The 17,749-nt window shown below is 38.4% G+C and overlaps 1 protein-coding gene across 1 annotated transcript in view; it reads right to left on the reverse strand.

Annotated features, from left to right (window-relative positions):
• LOC132815933 (ATP-dependent translocase ABCB1-like) overlaps positions 1 to 17,544 on the reverse strand; it is an 80,890-nt gene extending 63,346 nt beyond the window's left edge. Inside the window, 10 exon segments of the mRNA XM_060825305.1 lie at positions 1,375 to 1,488; positions 2,032 to 2,206; positions 2,296 to 2,420; positions 5,816 to 5,987; positions 6,108 to 6,299; positions 6,559 to 6,607; positions 8,935 to 9,103; positions 12,005 to 12,062; positions 14,129 to 14,232; positions 17,389 to 17,544. Of these exon segments, the coding sequence (XP_060681288.1) occupies positions 1,375 to 1,488; positions 2,032 to 2,206; positions 2,296 to 2,420; positions 5,816 to 5,987; positions 6,108 to 6,299; positions 6,559 to 6,607; positions 8,935 to 9,103; positions 12,005 to 12,062; positions 14,129 to 14,232; positions 17,389 to 17,544 (1,314 nt within the window).
• Between the last annotated feature and the right edge of the window lie 205 nt (positions 17,545 to 17,749).

The following is a 17,749-nucleotide window of genomic DNA, read 5'->3' on the forward strand; positions in this document are numbered from 1 at the left end:
AGAAGCTCAGCAGGTCAGGCAGCATCCAAAGAGCAGGAAAATCGATGTTTTGGGCAAAAGCCCTTCATCAGGAATACTTAAGACTAAGGCTACTGTCCCCTTACACCTGTGCCTCACAATCACCCTCTAGAAATGGCAATCCTTTCTCTATATAGAACCAATTGTGAACATTTACACCTGCCTGTTTTGGCAAGGAGAGTGCAGAAGTTAGGAAGAGGTAGAGACCTAGGGTGTGGTAGTGGAGAGAAAGAGGACAGTATGTTAATCCTCCAGATGCCTTATCAACCATTGGTAATGCGTTCCCACCTTCCACATTGGACAATTTGAGATTTAAAAATATCTTAATCTGCTTCCTAATAATCTTAATTACTTATTCAAGAGATCAATGGATTGTCCACTGGTAGTAACCCAGAGGCATTGATGGTTATGTTGGGATCCTGATGGCAATTTCTAAGGATTTAATTCCCTGCACTCACCCAAACCTAGCTCTCCTTTATTGGGAAAACTACCCCACATTGTGTTCATTTTTTCTATTCAAATTAAAGTCTAGTTGAAGCAAGATAGCCAAAGCTGAGCATAGAATTCTAATGACTTTAGGAAGGTATAAATGGTTAGCTTTGACTTAAAATTAAAAGTTCTAAGATTTATCCTGGTATCTGTAGATCAGATCTGTGTAATGATTAGACAGTTTCAGTGAAGAGTCTATCAATGCGCAGTTTTCTTTTCCAACTCTAGTCATATACTTCCAGTCACTGTGTACAAAATATATTTCCATGGGTTTCCATGCATTTGTTTATTAAAAATCATCTGCTATTTCTTAACTTGCTTATTAATTTGCATAGTTCCATTTTGAATCAATCTCTATCTGCATCAGCCAAGTTTCTATTACTCATATTCATACATCAAATGAGATACACTCTTTTGTATTTTTTTTTGTAGGAAGATTGAATACCATTAGCAAGCATACTTGAACCAACAACATCTCTCATGGAATGGTTCAAATGTTTCAACTTCCATTATAAAATTGCATTCCTTCAAAATACATAAATAGTTGCTTTATTTTTGCAATAAGATATTTTTCCATTTATTCTATTAAGGGAATGCTTAACTTTTTTGTCAAGTATTTAAACTTTGCTTCTTTTCCTATTTTGTACCTAAGTATTTTTTAACAGAGGTAACCTTTATACCAGTGATGGTACCATGTGTGGTGACATTATACAGTTTTCACTGTACTCCTGTACTTCTGTACTTAAGTACACATGAAAATAAAATCTAAATCTAATCTAAAACTTCTCCAATGTTTTCACATGAATTAAATGCTACTATTTTAACATACAGCACAGCAGAAGTACAATTTTCCATTTCCTTCTTTACCTCATCTAGTATTTTATAGATTTCATATGCTGCTCCTCTGGCATTAGAGAATGCTTCAATATAGGGTGCTGTCTGACCAATAGAGAATGTTCCAAAGGTGACGCAGAAAAAAATCTAAAAATATAAATGCAAAACAAAGAACTTATAAAACATCCCAAGTATGGCATTAAAAATCCATATCCAAAAACTAGTGTTAAAGAGAGAATATTATGATTGATTACTTTGGAGGAGGTGACAAACTGGCAGAATACAACCAGCTGCCTATGACATATCCTACCGCACCTCTGTTTTTTCAATATATGGATATATAATCGATGGAAGATCTTCTATTCCCAGCTGTCCATCCCTTCCCAAGTTGACAAATTTCTTAAAAATATGTATTTTAAAATTAATGCAATGAAACTTTTCTAGTATTATCGACGGTTGGCATTTTAATTTTGTCAATCTGCACGTTTTACTTAAAGAGCACATGATGCAATGGAAGACCAACAAGGATGAAAGCATTACTGTTGAGATTGGGTAGGAATTCATTTTGTGGGAATGAATAGCTGAACAGACCAGTTAGGCCTTGATTATAAAGCCTCTAACAGTTGAACAGCTGTACTATTCAATAAATAGGCTAGTATGTAGAATGTTAGTTAATATTATTATACTTACAGTGAGAACTGTTCCAATTGTATATCCTGAATTCTCAAGAACCAAAGTGGTTCCATACCAAAATCCAATTGCATAAGATCCAAATATTATAAAGTAGGCAAACCCAACTGACAGATTGGCAGTAATCGCCTTCTTTATACCAATTTTCTTTGCTTCCCCTAAATTCCTGTGGTACCTTAAGAGGTCATGAAGAGAGAAGAAAAATAAGTCTCACAATTGAACAAGGAAGACTGGTTGATAATTGGCAAAAGTCACAATGCAAACCTTTCAATTTCTTTCTTTTGACCTCCAAATGCCACCACCGTTCTGATTGCCCCCAAGACTTCTTCAGCAACAGCTCCAGCTTTTGCATAAGCTGTCATTTCCAAGTTGGTGAAGGAGACTGTGAGCTGAACACAGAAAACACCAAAGCTGAGGTTATGAACATAAAGCTTAAAATATTTGAACATGCTGCAAGTCATAAAGTTATCTAATGACAATGCTATAATATTATAAATTGGTCCAAAATCTTGCCTTTACATACAGTCCTATATAAAACAAAGGGATGGACTTTCCCTTTATCAGTTTGACTGCTGTGGAGTGAGAATCATAGGCCCAGTCCACCATGGCTCAGAACAGCTTTTGAACACAATCTTCCTTTCTTCACTTCATTAATTATACAGCCAGGCTTTTTGATGCTTTTCTTGGGGAATCTTACAGCTGGAGAGGCAGACGTACTCACCATTACTGGGACCTCATGTCACTGACATCATATTTAAAGCTCAGCTGCACATCACTTCAAGTGCTGCAAGCTAGGATCTGCCTGTCATTATTATACAATAGAAGGTGCAGAGAGCAAAACTCACACCCTGTTTTACATACGGAGACCTGGAGATATTCGTAGATGGGGTATAGGAGAAGAGGGTTGTCCTTTATCCTGTTGCAGAAGGTTACGTCACTAGACACAAGCAGTCTGGACACTAATAGCATCCCAGGTCATTTCTGTGACCTGGGTTAGAAGAAATGCCTAGCAGTACAAAAGAACGACAATGTTTTTCTGCATATCACATAGATAAGGCCACTATCTCCTCAGTATTGCCTCAACACTCACTCTCACCAATTATCCTAGATGCATGCAGTTCATCCATTCAATAGCTCTCACACACCTCAACCTCTCAAACTACTTACTCTTTCTACCTTCTATGTTTCCCTTTCACTCACTCAGGTGCATGACCACCTCTCCTGCTCCTGCATTCTTCCATCCATTTGCATCCTATACCTCTCTTCATCTCATTGCAGGAACTGAGCAGACTGATATCTCCTCAGCACCCCGACTGATGCTGTAACCCTTGGACCCCAGGTTGTCTTGACCTGCAGCATTGGACAGGACCTGGTCTGCAATCAGACGAGCCCCATGACTGATTGTGACCATATTCCGATACTGACTGTACTCCTTATTGATTCTACTAACAATTGCTCCCCTTCAAACCTCACGCATGGTCAATTATTTGAAGTGTGTTTGCCACTTGAGCTGCTGGCACATGCTGCAAGTGTAAGCCATGATGTAACGCGGTACTACACAATGATATTTCCACCCTCTTGACTATTCAGTGCTTCCAAACATAACAAGCTCTTTGACCCTCCCTCCTCTCTAAAAAGAAATGTAAGCCACAAAGGCTGGCAGACCTCAAGTGAGTGAGTGCTAAAAGTTATAAGACGCATCCTGTGTAACAAACACTTCTCCAGGCACATAGGTGGCACAGCTGACACTTCATTGCACATAGAAGTGAATGTTCTTACAACTGTGGTGTTTAAGCACTAACACACTCAGCTTAGCCTCAACCCACCATAAAACTTTGTGTAACTCAGTGCTACTCTTCCCCCAGTGTAACCCAGCATCTTCTCAATGTTCAAAAGCAAACAAAAAGCAAACCAAAAAGCTGAAATTACACCTAGCAACAGAACAGAACTGTGTGCCTTTCAAGTAAATCTACAGTTAATGAATGCTCACTTCGCTCAGCTTTCATCCACTGGAACCAGGTATCAATTAATCCTGTTTGGTTGGTAATGCTTGATGTACCCTGTCATGCCTGAAGTAATATTCCTCCTGCTCAATGTTGTCATTTTTGTTTTTGGAAAACTGTTTCTGCTCTTCCAACTCTTCAGAACTTATCACATCCACATTTTGGTTGCCCTACAGGTGCAGAGCACAGCATGTTTGGATTATATGGTGCACACTGTCTGGAGTGCACTTAAAAAGCCAGTTGCATAATAGTTCAATGTAGCTGACACCTCAGTGGCCATCTTTGGCTGTGGTCATAGCCATTTTTCAATTTGCAATGCTCATTTTCTAGTCAATTGAAAATGAAAGACAACACAGATTGCACTTAGTATAGTGGGTCTCAGTTTCAGACTGTAAACAGTGGCCATGATAAACTTCCATGTCTTTTTCTACCTGTCACTTCCTGACCAGCCAATTAGAAATGATCCTACACATGGAGTCATAGAGATGCACAGCATGAAAACAGATCCTTCGGTCCAACTCGTCCATGCTGACAAGATATCCTAACCTAATCTAGACCCAGTTTCCAGCATTTGGGCCATACCCCTCTAGACCGTTCCTATTCATATACCCAAATGTTGTAGTTGCGCCGGACTCCACTAATTCCTCTGACAGCTCATTCCATATACACACCACCCTCTGCATGTTCCCACACTCCTCCTGGAATTATATCGGCACCTCTCAACATTACTCCCAAGTCCAGGTGCTGCAGTTTAGTTATTCCTAACAATGCTTGGCGCATTCCATTTTCTGTGAGGCCAGGGTGATTCTGACTGCCAATGACCTCCATTCTGCCTGCAGTAACCCAGGGTCTCCAATTCACTATCATCTCCCTCCCTTGTCATAAGGAGTTTCCTCCCTTTGTCTGCTCTGCTCTTGGCATGCTGTCTCCAATCCCTAGAACTAAGTTCTCCAATTTCTGCACCACAGCAGTGTCCTTGGATAACTCCCCTTGACTTTCATTCCATTGATCCCAGGACTACGACAACCTCCACCAAGCCCCAGTCCCTATCAACTTCAAGGCACAGCCCCAACTAGGGAGTGACCAGACTGCTGACTGATCTGTGTTCGGCTCCTTGCCTGATTAACCCCTGCGACTGTTTGCACTGGACATGCAGGACTGACCAGGACCAGCACTGTGAATGACACTTTGTCTGTCTCGACCCCAAGCAGTCTCCTACACCCTGGACTGAGATCGGACGATGCCCTTGATTTACTGAATCAGAACCTCTTGACTGACAGCAGCCCCACCGGGGGGACTACTCCTCTTAGATTCTGAGGCATGGCCATTTGGTTAAAGCTCATGCAGTGTCTTTGCCATATATGCTGCTGGCATTTACTACACATGTGAGATTGATGCAGTACGGTGGGGTATAGCAATATGTTCACCACCTTGACTGATTACTGTTGACATGGCAAGTTGCTTGGCATAGTGTCTGTACTAAACATCAACTCAAGGCAGAAGTACTGTGAGCCTTTATCCTCTTGCTAAAAGAGCTGAGGGTAAAAAGACAAGGCAAGGCAAGGATGCAGTGAGCCTTGAAGCAGGCACGAAGGGAAAGCTGCAAAAACGCAGCCCTCGTTAAATAACCGACTAAGAATATTTTAATTATGTGTTGAGAATTCTATTTATATCACAGCTTACATCACGCGTATTTTTGACTTGATTTAATTTGTGTTTAGTTCTGCTCTGTTCTTGTATTTTATAGATTACCTTAAGATTTTTATGGTGTTAGCACTTACCTTGGACCACAGCACAGCTGATAACGCGAGGAGAGGGCTGGCAGCCAGAATTACCAGAGTTAGCTTCCATCCCCTTGCAAAACCAACTATTATGCCTCCAGCAAAAGTTGCGATGTACTGGAACAAAAGTCCAATCTTATCCCCAATTCCCTCATTGATTTTGTTGATGTCTCTAGTCATTGAAAAAGCACAATAAATTTCAGTGGAATAAGATGCTGTCATTAACAGCAACAGTCATTTTGAGGAAAAATGCACTTGTTTATCTAGATTGAAAATATAATATCATTCTTACGCTGTAAGACGTGTATTGAGTTGTCCAACTGGGTTAACATCAAACCATCCAATCTCTCTTCTTAGTAAAGTGTGCAAAAATAACTTTCGAAGTCTTCTCGTCTGTCTTGCTGAAGTCAGAACCCAAAAAGAAACTTGGATATAAGCACATAGCAGTGCTCCTGCTCCAATTGCAACATAGTAATAAGAAAACCTGGGGTGGAAACAATGAATGTTTTGTTTCTGAAAATATCTTCTATAAAAGTAAGGAATACAATTATTTTTGTTTCTTATGTTTGTAATTTTTAAAAAATTAAACAGTTGAGAATTGGTAAAGTCTGCAAGGAGATTTGTCATTTTATTGTATAATAATTTCCACTAAATCAGTGTGGTAATTTCAGAAATGCAGTACAATTGCTTATATATCTTGTCACTACCATATTTTGAAAAGTTATTTGTACAATTGCACTCACTTAGCCATTTGTTCTTCAAAGGGTGTATCATCACAGTCTGTCATATTTACTGTAATCAACCATGATAAGAATACAATTACATTGCAGAAAATATAACCGAAATATTTATTTATGATAATATTCTGTCTACACTGTGGCCTAACACTTAATTATTTTGAATCATGTTACATCATGTTCTGTGGAGAGGTTCCTGACTCTGATCACTCTGAGCAGCTGACCTTGGAGTAATGTTAGAGGCTGTCCTTCACCTTACTCTGTTGGAAAACCCTGAGCAAAGAAGATCCCTCTTGATTTCTCTGAGGCTTGTTCATAGCCATGACAAACCTCCTGCCTGTATGTCTGCACTGAACAGTAAGGCAAGACAGAAGCCTAGTCGCTCTAGGTGAAGGGTCAAAACGCACAATGGCAAGGTAAAGCATTTCAAAGTCGGGATACTGTGAGCATCCAGGTTGGTTCAGAGTGAGTGAGCACAATGACCGCAAGTACAGAGCCCAAAGATTCAACCTGGCAATTTACGTGAGTTGGGTCCATATAGCCCACTGTGCAGTATTGAATTGATAAAGCATCTTGTAAGTGCGCTGGAGATGTACAATGAGATTTCTTAGAGATGGGCACATGTATGCCAACATCTATGAATGTGCAGTGCAACCATTGCCCATGAAACATGCCCTGAGATATTGGCAACAACTTCTAGCATTGAGATCTTCTGGAGCAAGCAGCAGGCTGAATTCATCAGGTATCCAGACCGAGTTTTTTGACATCTAGTTTATTTGGCAAGTTTGGTAAACTAGAAAGCTAGATATTAATGAGGTGAGTTGGACCATTTAAAAGGTATTTAACAATCAATAAACTCCTTGATAGATAACTCACCATTGCGTAGCATGAAATTCTCTGCGCCACTTGTCAAAAAACTTAAATGATGCGTCAAGATGCTCCTCACCAGACTTCTCAACCAATTCTGCCACCCATCTTATCATAGGCCATGTCACGCTGACACCTACAAGATATTCCACACCCCCCCCCAACTCTTCATCCCCTCAAATCATTTGTATGTCACTACTTTCTAATAGACTCACTGCTAGTTTGTAGCGTTTCTGTCACAGAGCCCCCTACCTCAGAGATCTGTGTGTGAAGAACACATACAAGGGTTATTGCCTGCTGTTCATCAACCCAAACCTGGTTGTTGCCCAGTTCTTTATGTGTATGGACACAGACTGCTCCAAAATCTGAGGAGTAATAAATGGTACTGTGCATCATGAAATCATCAGAGAACATCCCCACTTCTGATCTTCAGAAGTAATCAATTTAGCAGAAAAGGTCAAAGGAGGGTATTCCAGGCTGGGAAATTAATCATTTATTTTGTAAATAAAATCTTCTGACTCCCACAGTCTGAATGAAATGCAAAGGCATGACTTGGCAAAGGGCAATTGAGTTATGAAATCTAATGTCACAAAATGCAATGGGCTACCTTTTATTGTATTGTTGCTTAACATTACTCCAAGAAAAATAGCTTAAGCTGCACTTTGCTACCCATCAAGGAATAAAACCATTAAAATGTTTTTCTAATTACACTTACTGCTGGGGATAGAATGCATTGTCCATGCTGTATGTTGCAATTTAATTTGACCTTTATTGCGTAAAACATCTCACAAATAATTCATACTACATACACAATGTAGCATTTGTCTAAAATATTGATATTTGTTCTATGTAAAAATGTAGAAAAAGGGTTCTATCACTTACTGATTATTAATGGTTTCCTATAATATAGTAATCATTTCTAAATGATATTAGAATGGAAAAAATTCTGCTCTCCAAAATATCTGAATTTCTCTCAAAGATCCTGTCATGTATGTGATATTTTTTCCATTGAAAGTGACCAGTTTTGAGAATAAAACGCTAAAACCTCTCGATTTAAATATAAGAATTGTTCAGAACACGAAAAAATCATTAAGCTTGCCCTTTGGTGGTAAGCTACTGCCTAGCCAGTATATCATGCCTCTTCCCAGAAATGCATCTGATTGTCTACTATATGTAATTACTTCTTTCTTAATAATAACTTACTCATGGAACTATTATGCAGTAGTTGCAAAGAATCTTTGCTAACTTTCATTCCCATTCCTAACTTCCTAAATTTTAATTATAGTCCAGATATTTGAAGCTACCATTACCATCAACAATTTACATGGCAAGTGATTTAATTAATAAGTTAGTAAACTACCTGCTGACTTCAATATTTTAGTAAGCTTTCATCTTGTTTTTTTCAAGTAGAGTGCTTAGTACCCATCAATTCTGTCTCCTCTTTACAGCAACAAAATGTTAATTTATAAAATGTACTAGTATGAAAATCTTTCCAAAAAGATGAAAGCTACTTACAGGTTGAATTGGCAGCTTTGCATATAAATCCATTTGTCATATCTCCAAAAACAACTGATAATAATGGTAGACACATTCCATGAGCCACTGCAGCTATAATTCCAACTACCATCAGTAAAATATCCAGACCATCTGCAAAACGAAACTAAGAGATGTGCAAAATAGATGTCTTTCATCTCTCTTATCTGAATTTTACGAAAATATATAAACATCATTCCCCAAACTTTGTGTTGTACCAAAATGATAGTCAAGATGGATTTTCCGAGTTACTGTATTAAGTAAATTGCAAATGTCAAATAATTGGCAAACATTGTGCAGCAAGATTTAAATTGTGTTATATTGCTTACATGCAATAAGCGCAAACAGACATTTCTTTTGTTTTTTTTTCTGCTTATTTCTCATGTTGGTTTTTAAAAGAAAGGTAAAGAAATCATCCAATTCTTTTGTTAATATTAGAATTGTGATCACAATGAGAAAGCTAAGAAGAGAAATCCATTATTTAGCTCCTTAAGCCTATTCCAGCATTCAATTTAATTATGGTAGATGCTTCTTAACTTTATGTCCCATCTTAATTATATATTCGTTAATACCTTTCAATCTCAGTTTTGAAGATGTTCTAATGCTCTAGACCCAGTAACTTCATGGGGGAGAGAAACCCAAGTTATTACTGCCTTTTGTAAAAAAAATTCTTTTTTACATTTATCCCTAAGGGGCCTGGCTTTAATGTTAAGAAACTGCTCACTTGTTCCAGACTCCTCCATCAGATTAAATAGATTCTCTTTTTCTATAACTTTTGAGCATCTTAAACACATGATTTAGACCACCACTTAATCTTTGATATTCAAAGGATACACGTTTAATGTATGTATCCAAGCTTCATGTCTAATCTTTTCAGCCACTACCATTTTGATCATTCCAAGCTGTTCCTCTCCAAGGCCAGTCCTTCCTGTGGCACCTCTGTAGGTGTAACATAACTTTCACCATTTTCCATTCCAAACCTCTTAAAATACAATTCATGCCAATATACCATTAGCCTTTTGATTATTTTTTTCTACCTATCCAACTATGTTGTGTTCTTTGTATGTTCCCTGTTTTGTAAAGGAGCACATTGCTGAAATAACATTTCATACCCTTAAGGGTGGAGGCACGTAAAGACCACATCCTTTTTTTTTATATTTGTGCTTTTAAAAGTTGTGACAGAAATGAGAAAGGACTGCTTTATTTTTTAAACCAGTGTTTTACAAAGCTGCATGTTGTGAAAGAAAGGAATTATGAACACTGTCTGTATAACTGTGGGTTTTAGTAGTGAGCAGATGTACTAGAGTAGGAGGGTCATTTACAAGTGATGCTGATCATTTTGTGGACAAGCGACCAATTTTCAGTAACAAAGATCAGTTAGTTGAGCAGGTTGGGCTGTGACCAAGACAGAGAGAAGCTAGTTGGACCAGAAGAAAAACCAACAAATTTGAAACAGCAAAAAACTCTCTCTCTCTCTTTGTTCTTTCCTGTGAGCCAGCTTAAATCTGAAGAAAAAACAGCTTATCTTTCCTTCAGCAGACACTCCCAGTTGTGACTTTGAATTGGACAAAGTCAGAGGTCTTTTATAAGTCAAATAGCCATCCTGCTATGCACTTGCAAACCAGTGGAAACCAGGTTAAGAAGAAAAACATTGGCTGAGGAGAAACCTACAAATCAGTAAGAACCAATCCAGTAGATTTTGTAAACAAAGGCTATGGAACTGTCTTCCCAGATTTCTCTCCAGCCAGGTTTTGTTCCTGTTTATATTTGTCTGCTTATGTGTTTTCGGGGGAATTTATAAGGAACTTAGTGTTTTAATTTGTAGCATTCACTTAATTTAGTCAAATTGTTTACCTGTGGCTAGAATTGGATGGCCTGTAATAAATAGTGATCTTTTGTTGAGTGTAGAAAGTTGGGCCATGTGTTCTATCAACCTGGATCTGAAAATCAGGTTGTTTTGGGATTTTGTGTATTTCTTTTAAAAGTTTTCACTTTTATGATGACTCCAAAAATAGCAGGGCTTGATTTCTAATGCGCTATCCTAGTGAATCGTAACAATATGGGCCCCTAAATCTCTCAATTCATCGACATATCCTCAGTTGTTAGAATTCAGTAAGTGCTCTAATCTATCACTTGCATGATCTATGAGATTTTCAAAGGTTGCAATGTTAAAATTAGAGGAATTTTGTGACTTACATAGAGCTAGGGTAATTTTATCCCAAATGTAGTTTTGCTAACACTTCACCAACTCAACTCTTTGGACAGAAAGCTAGATAAACAACAATAGTGAAAGCAATAAAAGGATTTACCAGTAAGGTTATTATAAATAAAGTTAGGATGAGGTTTATGTGTACCAGGATGAGGTAAATATCTTGTTCCTCCTCACCCCCAAAAAAGGCAACTTAACTCGCTTATTTTCTGGAACTGGCCATGCCTCCTTATTACTTTCAGGTTTCCTGAGCCAACTTCATGGACGAATCTGATTTAAAGGTGTTTGTGAAGTGCACTACCTCTCCAAGACAAAGTGGAAGTGGGGACTTTTTGAATTTCAAGGTTAATGTAATGAAGTAAATACTAATGCACCATCTGGCATTAACCTAAAATAGTTAAACAGTACTGTGATAATTTTTAATGAACAACAACACTTTAAAATTGTATTACGTAGCCTTTACTACATTGTAACAACTCATTTGCTTCAACCTGTCTGTCCAGATATTACCTGTTATGTTCCTATATTTCTCATTCCTCCTTTGAGTGAAGGCACACCTTTTGCGAGTTAAAAAAAAGTAAATTTCATAGAATTCCTTTTCAAATGCTCAGTCCATTCACAGCAGGAGGTTAACTTTGTAGAAGTCACATTGTGCTTGTAGAGCTGATTAAGTATTGCATGTGAACAGTGAGCATGTGAAGTACACAGGTCCAAAAGACATGTCCATACAGTAATTGTTAATATTTCAGTAGGCCTGAAAGAGTTTTATACAACACCTTGTAGGCAGGTCTCAATTTGAAATTTCAATGAAATAAAACATTCTTTATATCGAGGTATACATACCATCTGAAGAGAGTTAACTGCTGGCACATTTCCAACTTTCTTTTCATCTTTGCTTCTCCTAGAAAATAACAGCACAGAACTTTAAAATAAATACTGTTCCAACTTCAACATGGAAGCAATGTTTTAAATTTCTCAGGAGATGACAACACTCAAAGCTTGAGAAGATGGGAGAAGGTCAATACAAGGGTAATGCTCTGGGCTGGGAATCATATTTAATTTGTTATTTGTTGATTTTAAACATTTAACACTTCACAACTGACAGACTCTTAATCCACAAGAAAAGTGAAAAAACAAAATGACTGTGTATTTGGTAGTTTGTGCTGATGCACAACAGCTGAAAACACATTTGCAGCCCATTAACTAATGTTGGCTGCCTACACACTATGACTTTGTATGCAGCGCGAGATCAATTTCACCCTCGAGAAGATTTGGGTTTTCAACAGACCAACTACCTCTGAAAATCCACCTAAATATTCACCCTCCTCAGCCAGTCAGTTAAGATATTCAGGCAGAACGTCCACATTTTTTCTCTTTCATGAATGGAACTGAAAGAGAGAATCAAAGTAGAATTGTGACCCATTCTGTCCTTCTTTCACTTCATGCTAGCATCCATCTTATCTTTGTTCCATTTTAAAGCTGCCAATTATTTTCCTATTCAAATTAATATGCTTCTTTCAAACTGTCGATATTCTTATCTATTCCTTCCTGTTCATTTAAAGATGTGATTCCTCCCTCAGTTAGTGTTGGCACTATTCTTTCCAATTATTGTTGTCACTATCCTTCCTTCCTTTTACATCAGTTCATGTTGGCCATTTTACTTTCTCTTTCCCTGCATTAACATTTGTATTCTTACTCCCATTCCGGTGTCAACATTCATGAACTTTACTCCTGACTCCTGACTATTCCTTCCTAAATATTTCTCATATAACCCCTAAACAAGATCAACTACTCCACCCCACAAAGCTGACACAACTTCTCTCCTTTTCATCCTTAATCTGCAGTCCTTCTAAACGTGTCACTGCTATCTTCTCACCCTCATCTGAAAACCACGTCCACCTTATATCTTTTGCCCAACTTCTCAAAGAATTTCTTAATGTTGACCTAGTTTACCTTTATTTTCCCTTAGTATCTTTCCTCCACAGAACCCATTTCTGCAAAGAATGTTCCTGCCACAAATGTGGACTAGAACTCTGATTTTGTGAGATGTGCTGCTTGTGGCAAGCAATAACTGGTATTACAAGTACAGGTCATTCTGCTATATTGCGCATGTTGTCAGCATGTATTTGCTATAACACGATTGATGAATTGGGGACGCTGTTTCTAAAATGCAAATTTTTAAAACATGTGCTGGCTGTAACGCAATAATATCGCCAACACTTTAAGTGCTGTTTCTGGAGCAGGTTTTTTTAACCTGGGGTTGCACAAGAACGCAATCATTGCATTATAGGAGAACTGACTGTACAGGAAATCAGACGGAATGGAGAACAGGGAAGATATGCTGATTTTCATATGGCAGTTTATCATGGATATACTGTAATCTTGTTGCTGACAATAAATCTAGAATATTTTGAAGAAAATAGGAGAACATAATGACTGATAAGTTTGGGGTTACAAGTATGATATGTAATCATGCAAAATAGTTTAAATAATAACTCATTTGAAATTAATTCATGCTTTCCAAATTCATATTCTACAGTAATAATAGAAACACAGATCAATATCTGAAAATTACAGCTCCTGCAGAAAAAGAAAATTCTTCTTTTCTACACGTTAAGCTAAAGTTCTTTCCTGGAATATAAGGCATACCATTGAAATAAAATTTGAATCTTCGATAATTAAAATGGAAAATATATCCTCAATACGTTGCTCACAGCGAGAAGCCATGTTGAAGAGAGGATGCATTAAAGAATCAAGCCTCCAGTGTTGCAGTCCTGTTTCTGCCCATCAGCATATTTCCTTGTTGGGATCATGCGATTATAGGATCAGCCTATCTAATAGAAGATACCTGAATGACAGTGGTGTCATCAGTCAACTCTTATGAAGTTAGTTCATTGACCTGTGTATATGATGTTGACAGTCTATTAAATCGGGACATGAAATTTTATTGCATACTCCACCACTTACTTTTTTCTCTGATTCTCCTTAGGATCTTCCAAAGCATTTTCCTTCTGTTTCACTTTGTTCAAGTCACCATTTCTCAAATTTGCACCCTCTGGTTCCATTGTCATCTGAAATAACAATACAACTGAATGCACTTCTCTGCGGTGAGTATTTCAGATTCTTCAACATATTAAGCTTGAGTAAAACTCAAAAGTAAAATTAAACAAGCTGTTTCAGACACAAGCTTTAATCACGGGAAAACATCTTATTCCTGTTACCACTTACACTTCAGTACTATATTTACTTTAATCAACCTGTTTGGACATGTTATGACTCGCATCCAGGACAGGTGAGGTTTGAAACCAGGCCTCTGCGTTTAGGGGTAGAGATACTGCCACTGAACCAGAAAACTCTTTTTTTCCTTTTTCAGTACGTATAGAATAGAAGATACAAAGAATCCCTGGAGGGTGGAAACCAGCCATTTGGCCCAACACTGGCCCTTTGAAGAGTATCCCACCCAAATCCATTCCCCTACCCTACTACCTAACACTTTCCCCTCACTAATGCACCTACACAGCCCTGAGCACTATGGACAATTTAGCATGGCTAATGGGAGGAAACCCACGCAGACAAAGAGAGTACATGCAAACTCCACATAGACAGTTGCCCAAGATATGAATCAAACCCAGGTCCCTGGCACTGTGGGGGCAGCAGTGCTAACCACTGAATCACTGTGCTGCCCTGTCGGATCCAACTCACAATGTTTATAGGTTTCATTGAGTTAAATTATAGGATGCATCTTCTCCAGAAAAGAAAAAGGCATATTAATGGCACCTTGCATTATTAACCCATAAAAGGAGCAGAATGTTCAGGGCAATAAGAGATACATTGTGAGTTGTGAATCTCCAGAAATCGCTGGTTGATCTATGCTACTTAGTTGTTTGTTTACATGATCTTTCTGATTAGCCATAATAATTCATTGGATTTGCATATTATCTTCTCAGTAAATAGTTATGATTGGAATAATAAGTACATTTTTGATAACATGATATTTTTAATCCATACTAATTAATTTCTCTGGTCTAGAAAGGGACCATTTAAAATGTTCAATCTGATTCATGCATGAAGTCAATTGTTGATTTTACAAAGACTGTATTTTTAATAAAAAAACTTTTCCCTTTCATTTTTCTCTTTCTTTCATAACGACCTTTCTCTAACCATACTTATTTTCCTACATTTCTATTCGATTAAGGAGATATGATTATGGTACCACCACTGACTGAGGTTCCCGATGCTGTGCCAGTCTTGTTGCCCTTTTAACAGCTCACACTCCCATCCAGTCAGCGTATAGAGAAATCCTCGATCAGGGAAATCTGTACCTCCAGAGGCTGACTCCAGCAAAATCAAGCCCAAGATATGAGTAGCTATAAGGTTACAAATAACGTAATTCCACAGAATACTAACCTGCTGTGTCCCACAGGCAGCTGGTTATACTTCAGACTTATTCAAAGAAATGGCAGCTTCTCCCGTCTGAACTTCGATATGTACTATGTGACACTCCCATAACTATAAATTACTCATTATCACACTACCGAAATAAATGCCGTTTTTTTTCATGTTAGTCACACCCTACATAAGCAATTTAAACTCGCAATATTATACTGTAACTTTATTTGGTTGAATGAGAAACTGATGTCAGTGGCCAAGGTCCTTTATGTAAGAGAGTGCCAATATTACACTGAGTAAAAAATAGGACAAGATAAATCCAGGAGTAATGATTGGGTGCTGCCAAACCTAGCTTTAAAAGGGTTCTAAAAATCACGTGACAGTGAGAAAAAAGAATGGAGACAGCAACTGAACGAGGTATACCTATTGTAATAAGTGTTTGCCTCTCCAGCAAGAGAAACCGCAGACTCACTTCTAATCACCCAAAATTAATTTACATGCAAAGGTCAGTTCAGCATTTAACAACAACTTACATTTAATTGCACTTCTAAATTAACAGAGTGTCTCAAGGTGTTTCACGGTTTGCAGTTGCACTGCTCACTGAATACATGAATAGGGAACATGGAAATAAGAGTAGACCATGTAAGCCATGAGCATGTTTCGTCAGTTCTGCGGTCTCCGCTTCCACAGTGTCAGGATTCTCATTTCCAAGACACTTCACACCCCGCTTCCATGCACTTGTTTTGATCTGTAGACAGAAAGGAGGATTGTGTGTCTTTTGGATGTGTGGAACAACATCTTCCTGCAAGTGGTACAACTTTCAAATCATCATCATTTGGTCCAGAAGACCATAAGACCATAAGACATAGGAGTGGAAGTAAGGCCATTCGGCCCATTGAGTCCACTCCACCATTCAATCATGGCTGATGGGCATTTCAATTCCACTTACCTGCATTCTCCCCGTAGCCCTTAATTCCTCGAGACATCAAGAATTTATCAATCTCTGCCTTGAAGACATTTAGCGTCCCGATCTCCACTGCACTCTGCGGCAATGAATTCCACAGGCCCACCACTCTTTGGCTGAAGAAATGTCTCCACATTTCTGTTCAGAATTGACCCCCTCAGTTTAAGACTGTGTCCACGGGTCCTAGTCTCCTCACCTAACGGAAAAAATTTCCTAGCATCCACCCTTTCCAAGCCATGTATTATCTTGTAAGTTTCTATTAAGTCTCCCCTTAATCTTCTAAACTCCAATTAATACAATCCCAGGATCCTCAGCCGTTCCTCATATGTTAGACCAACCATTCCAGGGATCATCCATGTGAATCTCCGCTGGACAGTGCCGGTATGTCCTTCCTGAGGTGTGGGGACCAAAACTGGACACAGTACTCCAAATGAGGCCTAACCACAGCTTTATAAAGTCCACATGTTCCATCAGATACAGAAGGCTCAAACCAAACTTAGGGAGATAGTGTCAGATCCCACAATGACATCTGATAGAACTAAAATTTAATTAAAACATCTGAAATATAACGGTAATCTCAGTAACATTAACAAATATCTTCAATTGTTCTAAAAGCCCAACTGGCTCACTAGTGTGCTTTACAGAAAGAAATTTGAAAGCCTTATTCAGACTGACCTACATGTGATCCATAGTAATGTGATTGACTCGTAACTGCCCATTGAAATGGAATAATCAGCCACTCAATTCATGGACAGTTAGAAGTGGGCACAAATGTTGGCCTTGCCAGTGATACCCACAATCCATGTAAGAAGTAAAAAAACTCTTCCTGCTTGCATCCCATTATGCCCGTATTAGTCTGCATCATGTCACTTGCCGTTGTAGAGTAGAAGACATTGTTGACCCTATTTTCTACGCTGGATTCACGTCCACTCATGGACCCATGACTAGCAACCTCCACACAATCTCTGGCCAGGCTGCCTTGTTCTCTACAGAGGTAGTCAGCAATAGTAACAGAGCTCCCTGTTACCATCACTGGGAATCAGGACCCTGTGCCAATTTCAGATGGCCTGAGGAGAACCTACATGGAAATATAATTAAAATATGACGCAATTCATCTGCATTGGGACATCATTCCAGAATACTGAAACAAAGTGAAACTCAGTGGAATTGACAGGGTTCCTGTTGTTTATAGCCTGAATGCCCAAAAATCTAGCACACTACCAGAGAAGTAGCTG

The sequence above is a fragment of the Hemiscyllium ocellatum genome, chromosome 5, assembly GCF_020745735.1.
Source record: "Hemiscyllium ocellatum isolate sHemOce1 chromosome 5, sHemOce1.pat.X.cur, whole genome shotgun sequence".
Lineage (NCBI taxonomy): Eukaryota > Metazoa > Chordata > Chondrichthyes > Orectolobiformes > Hemiscylliidae > Hemiscyllium > Hemiscyllium ocellatum.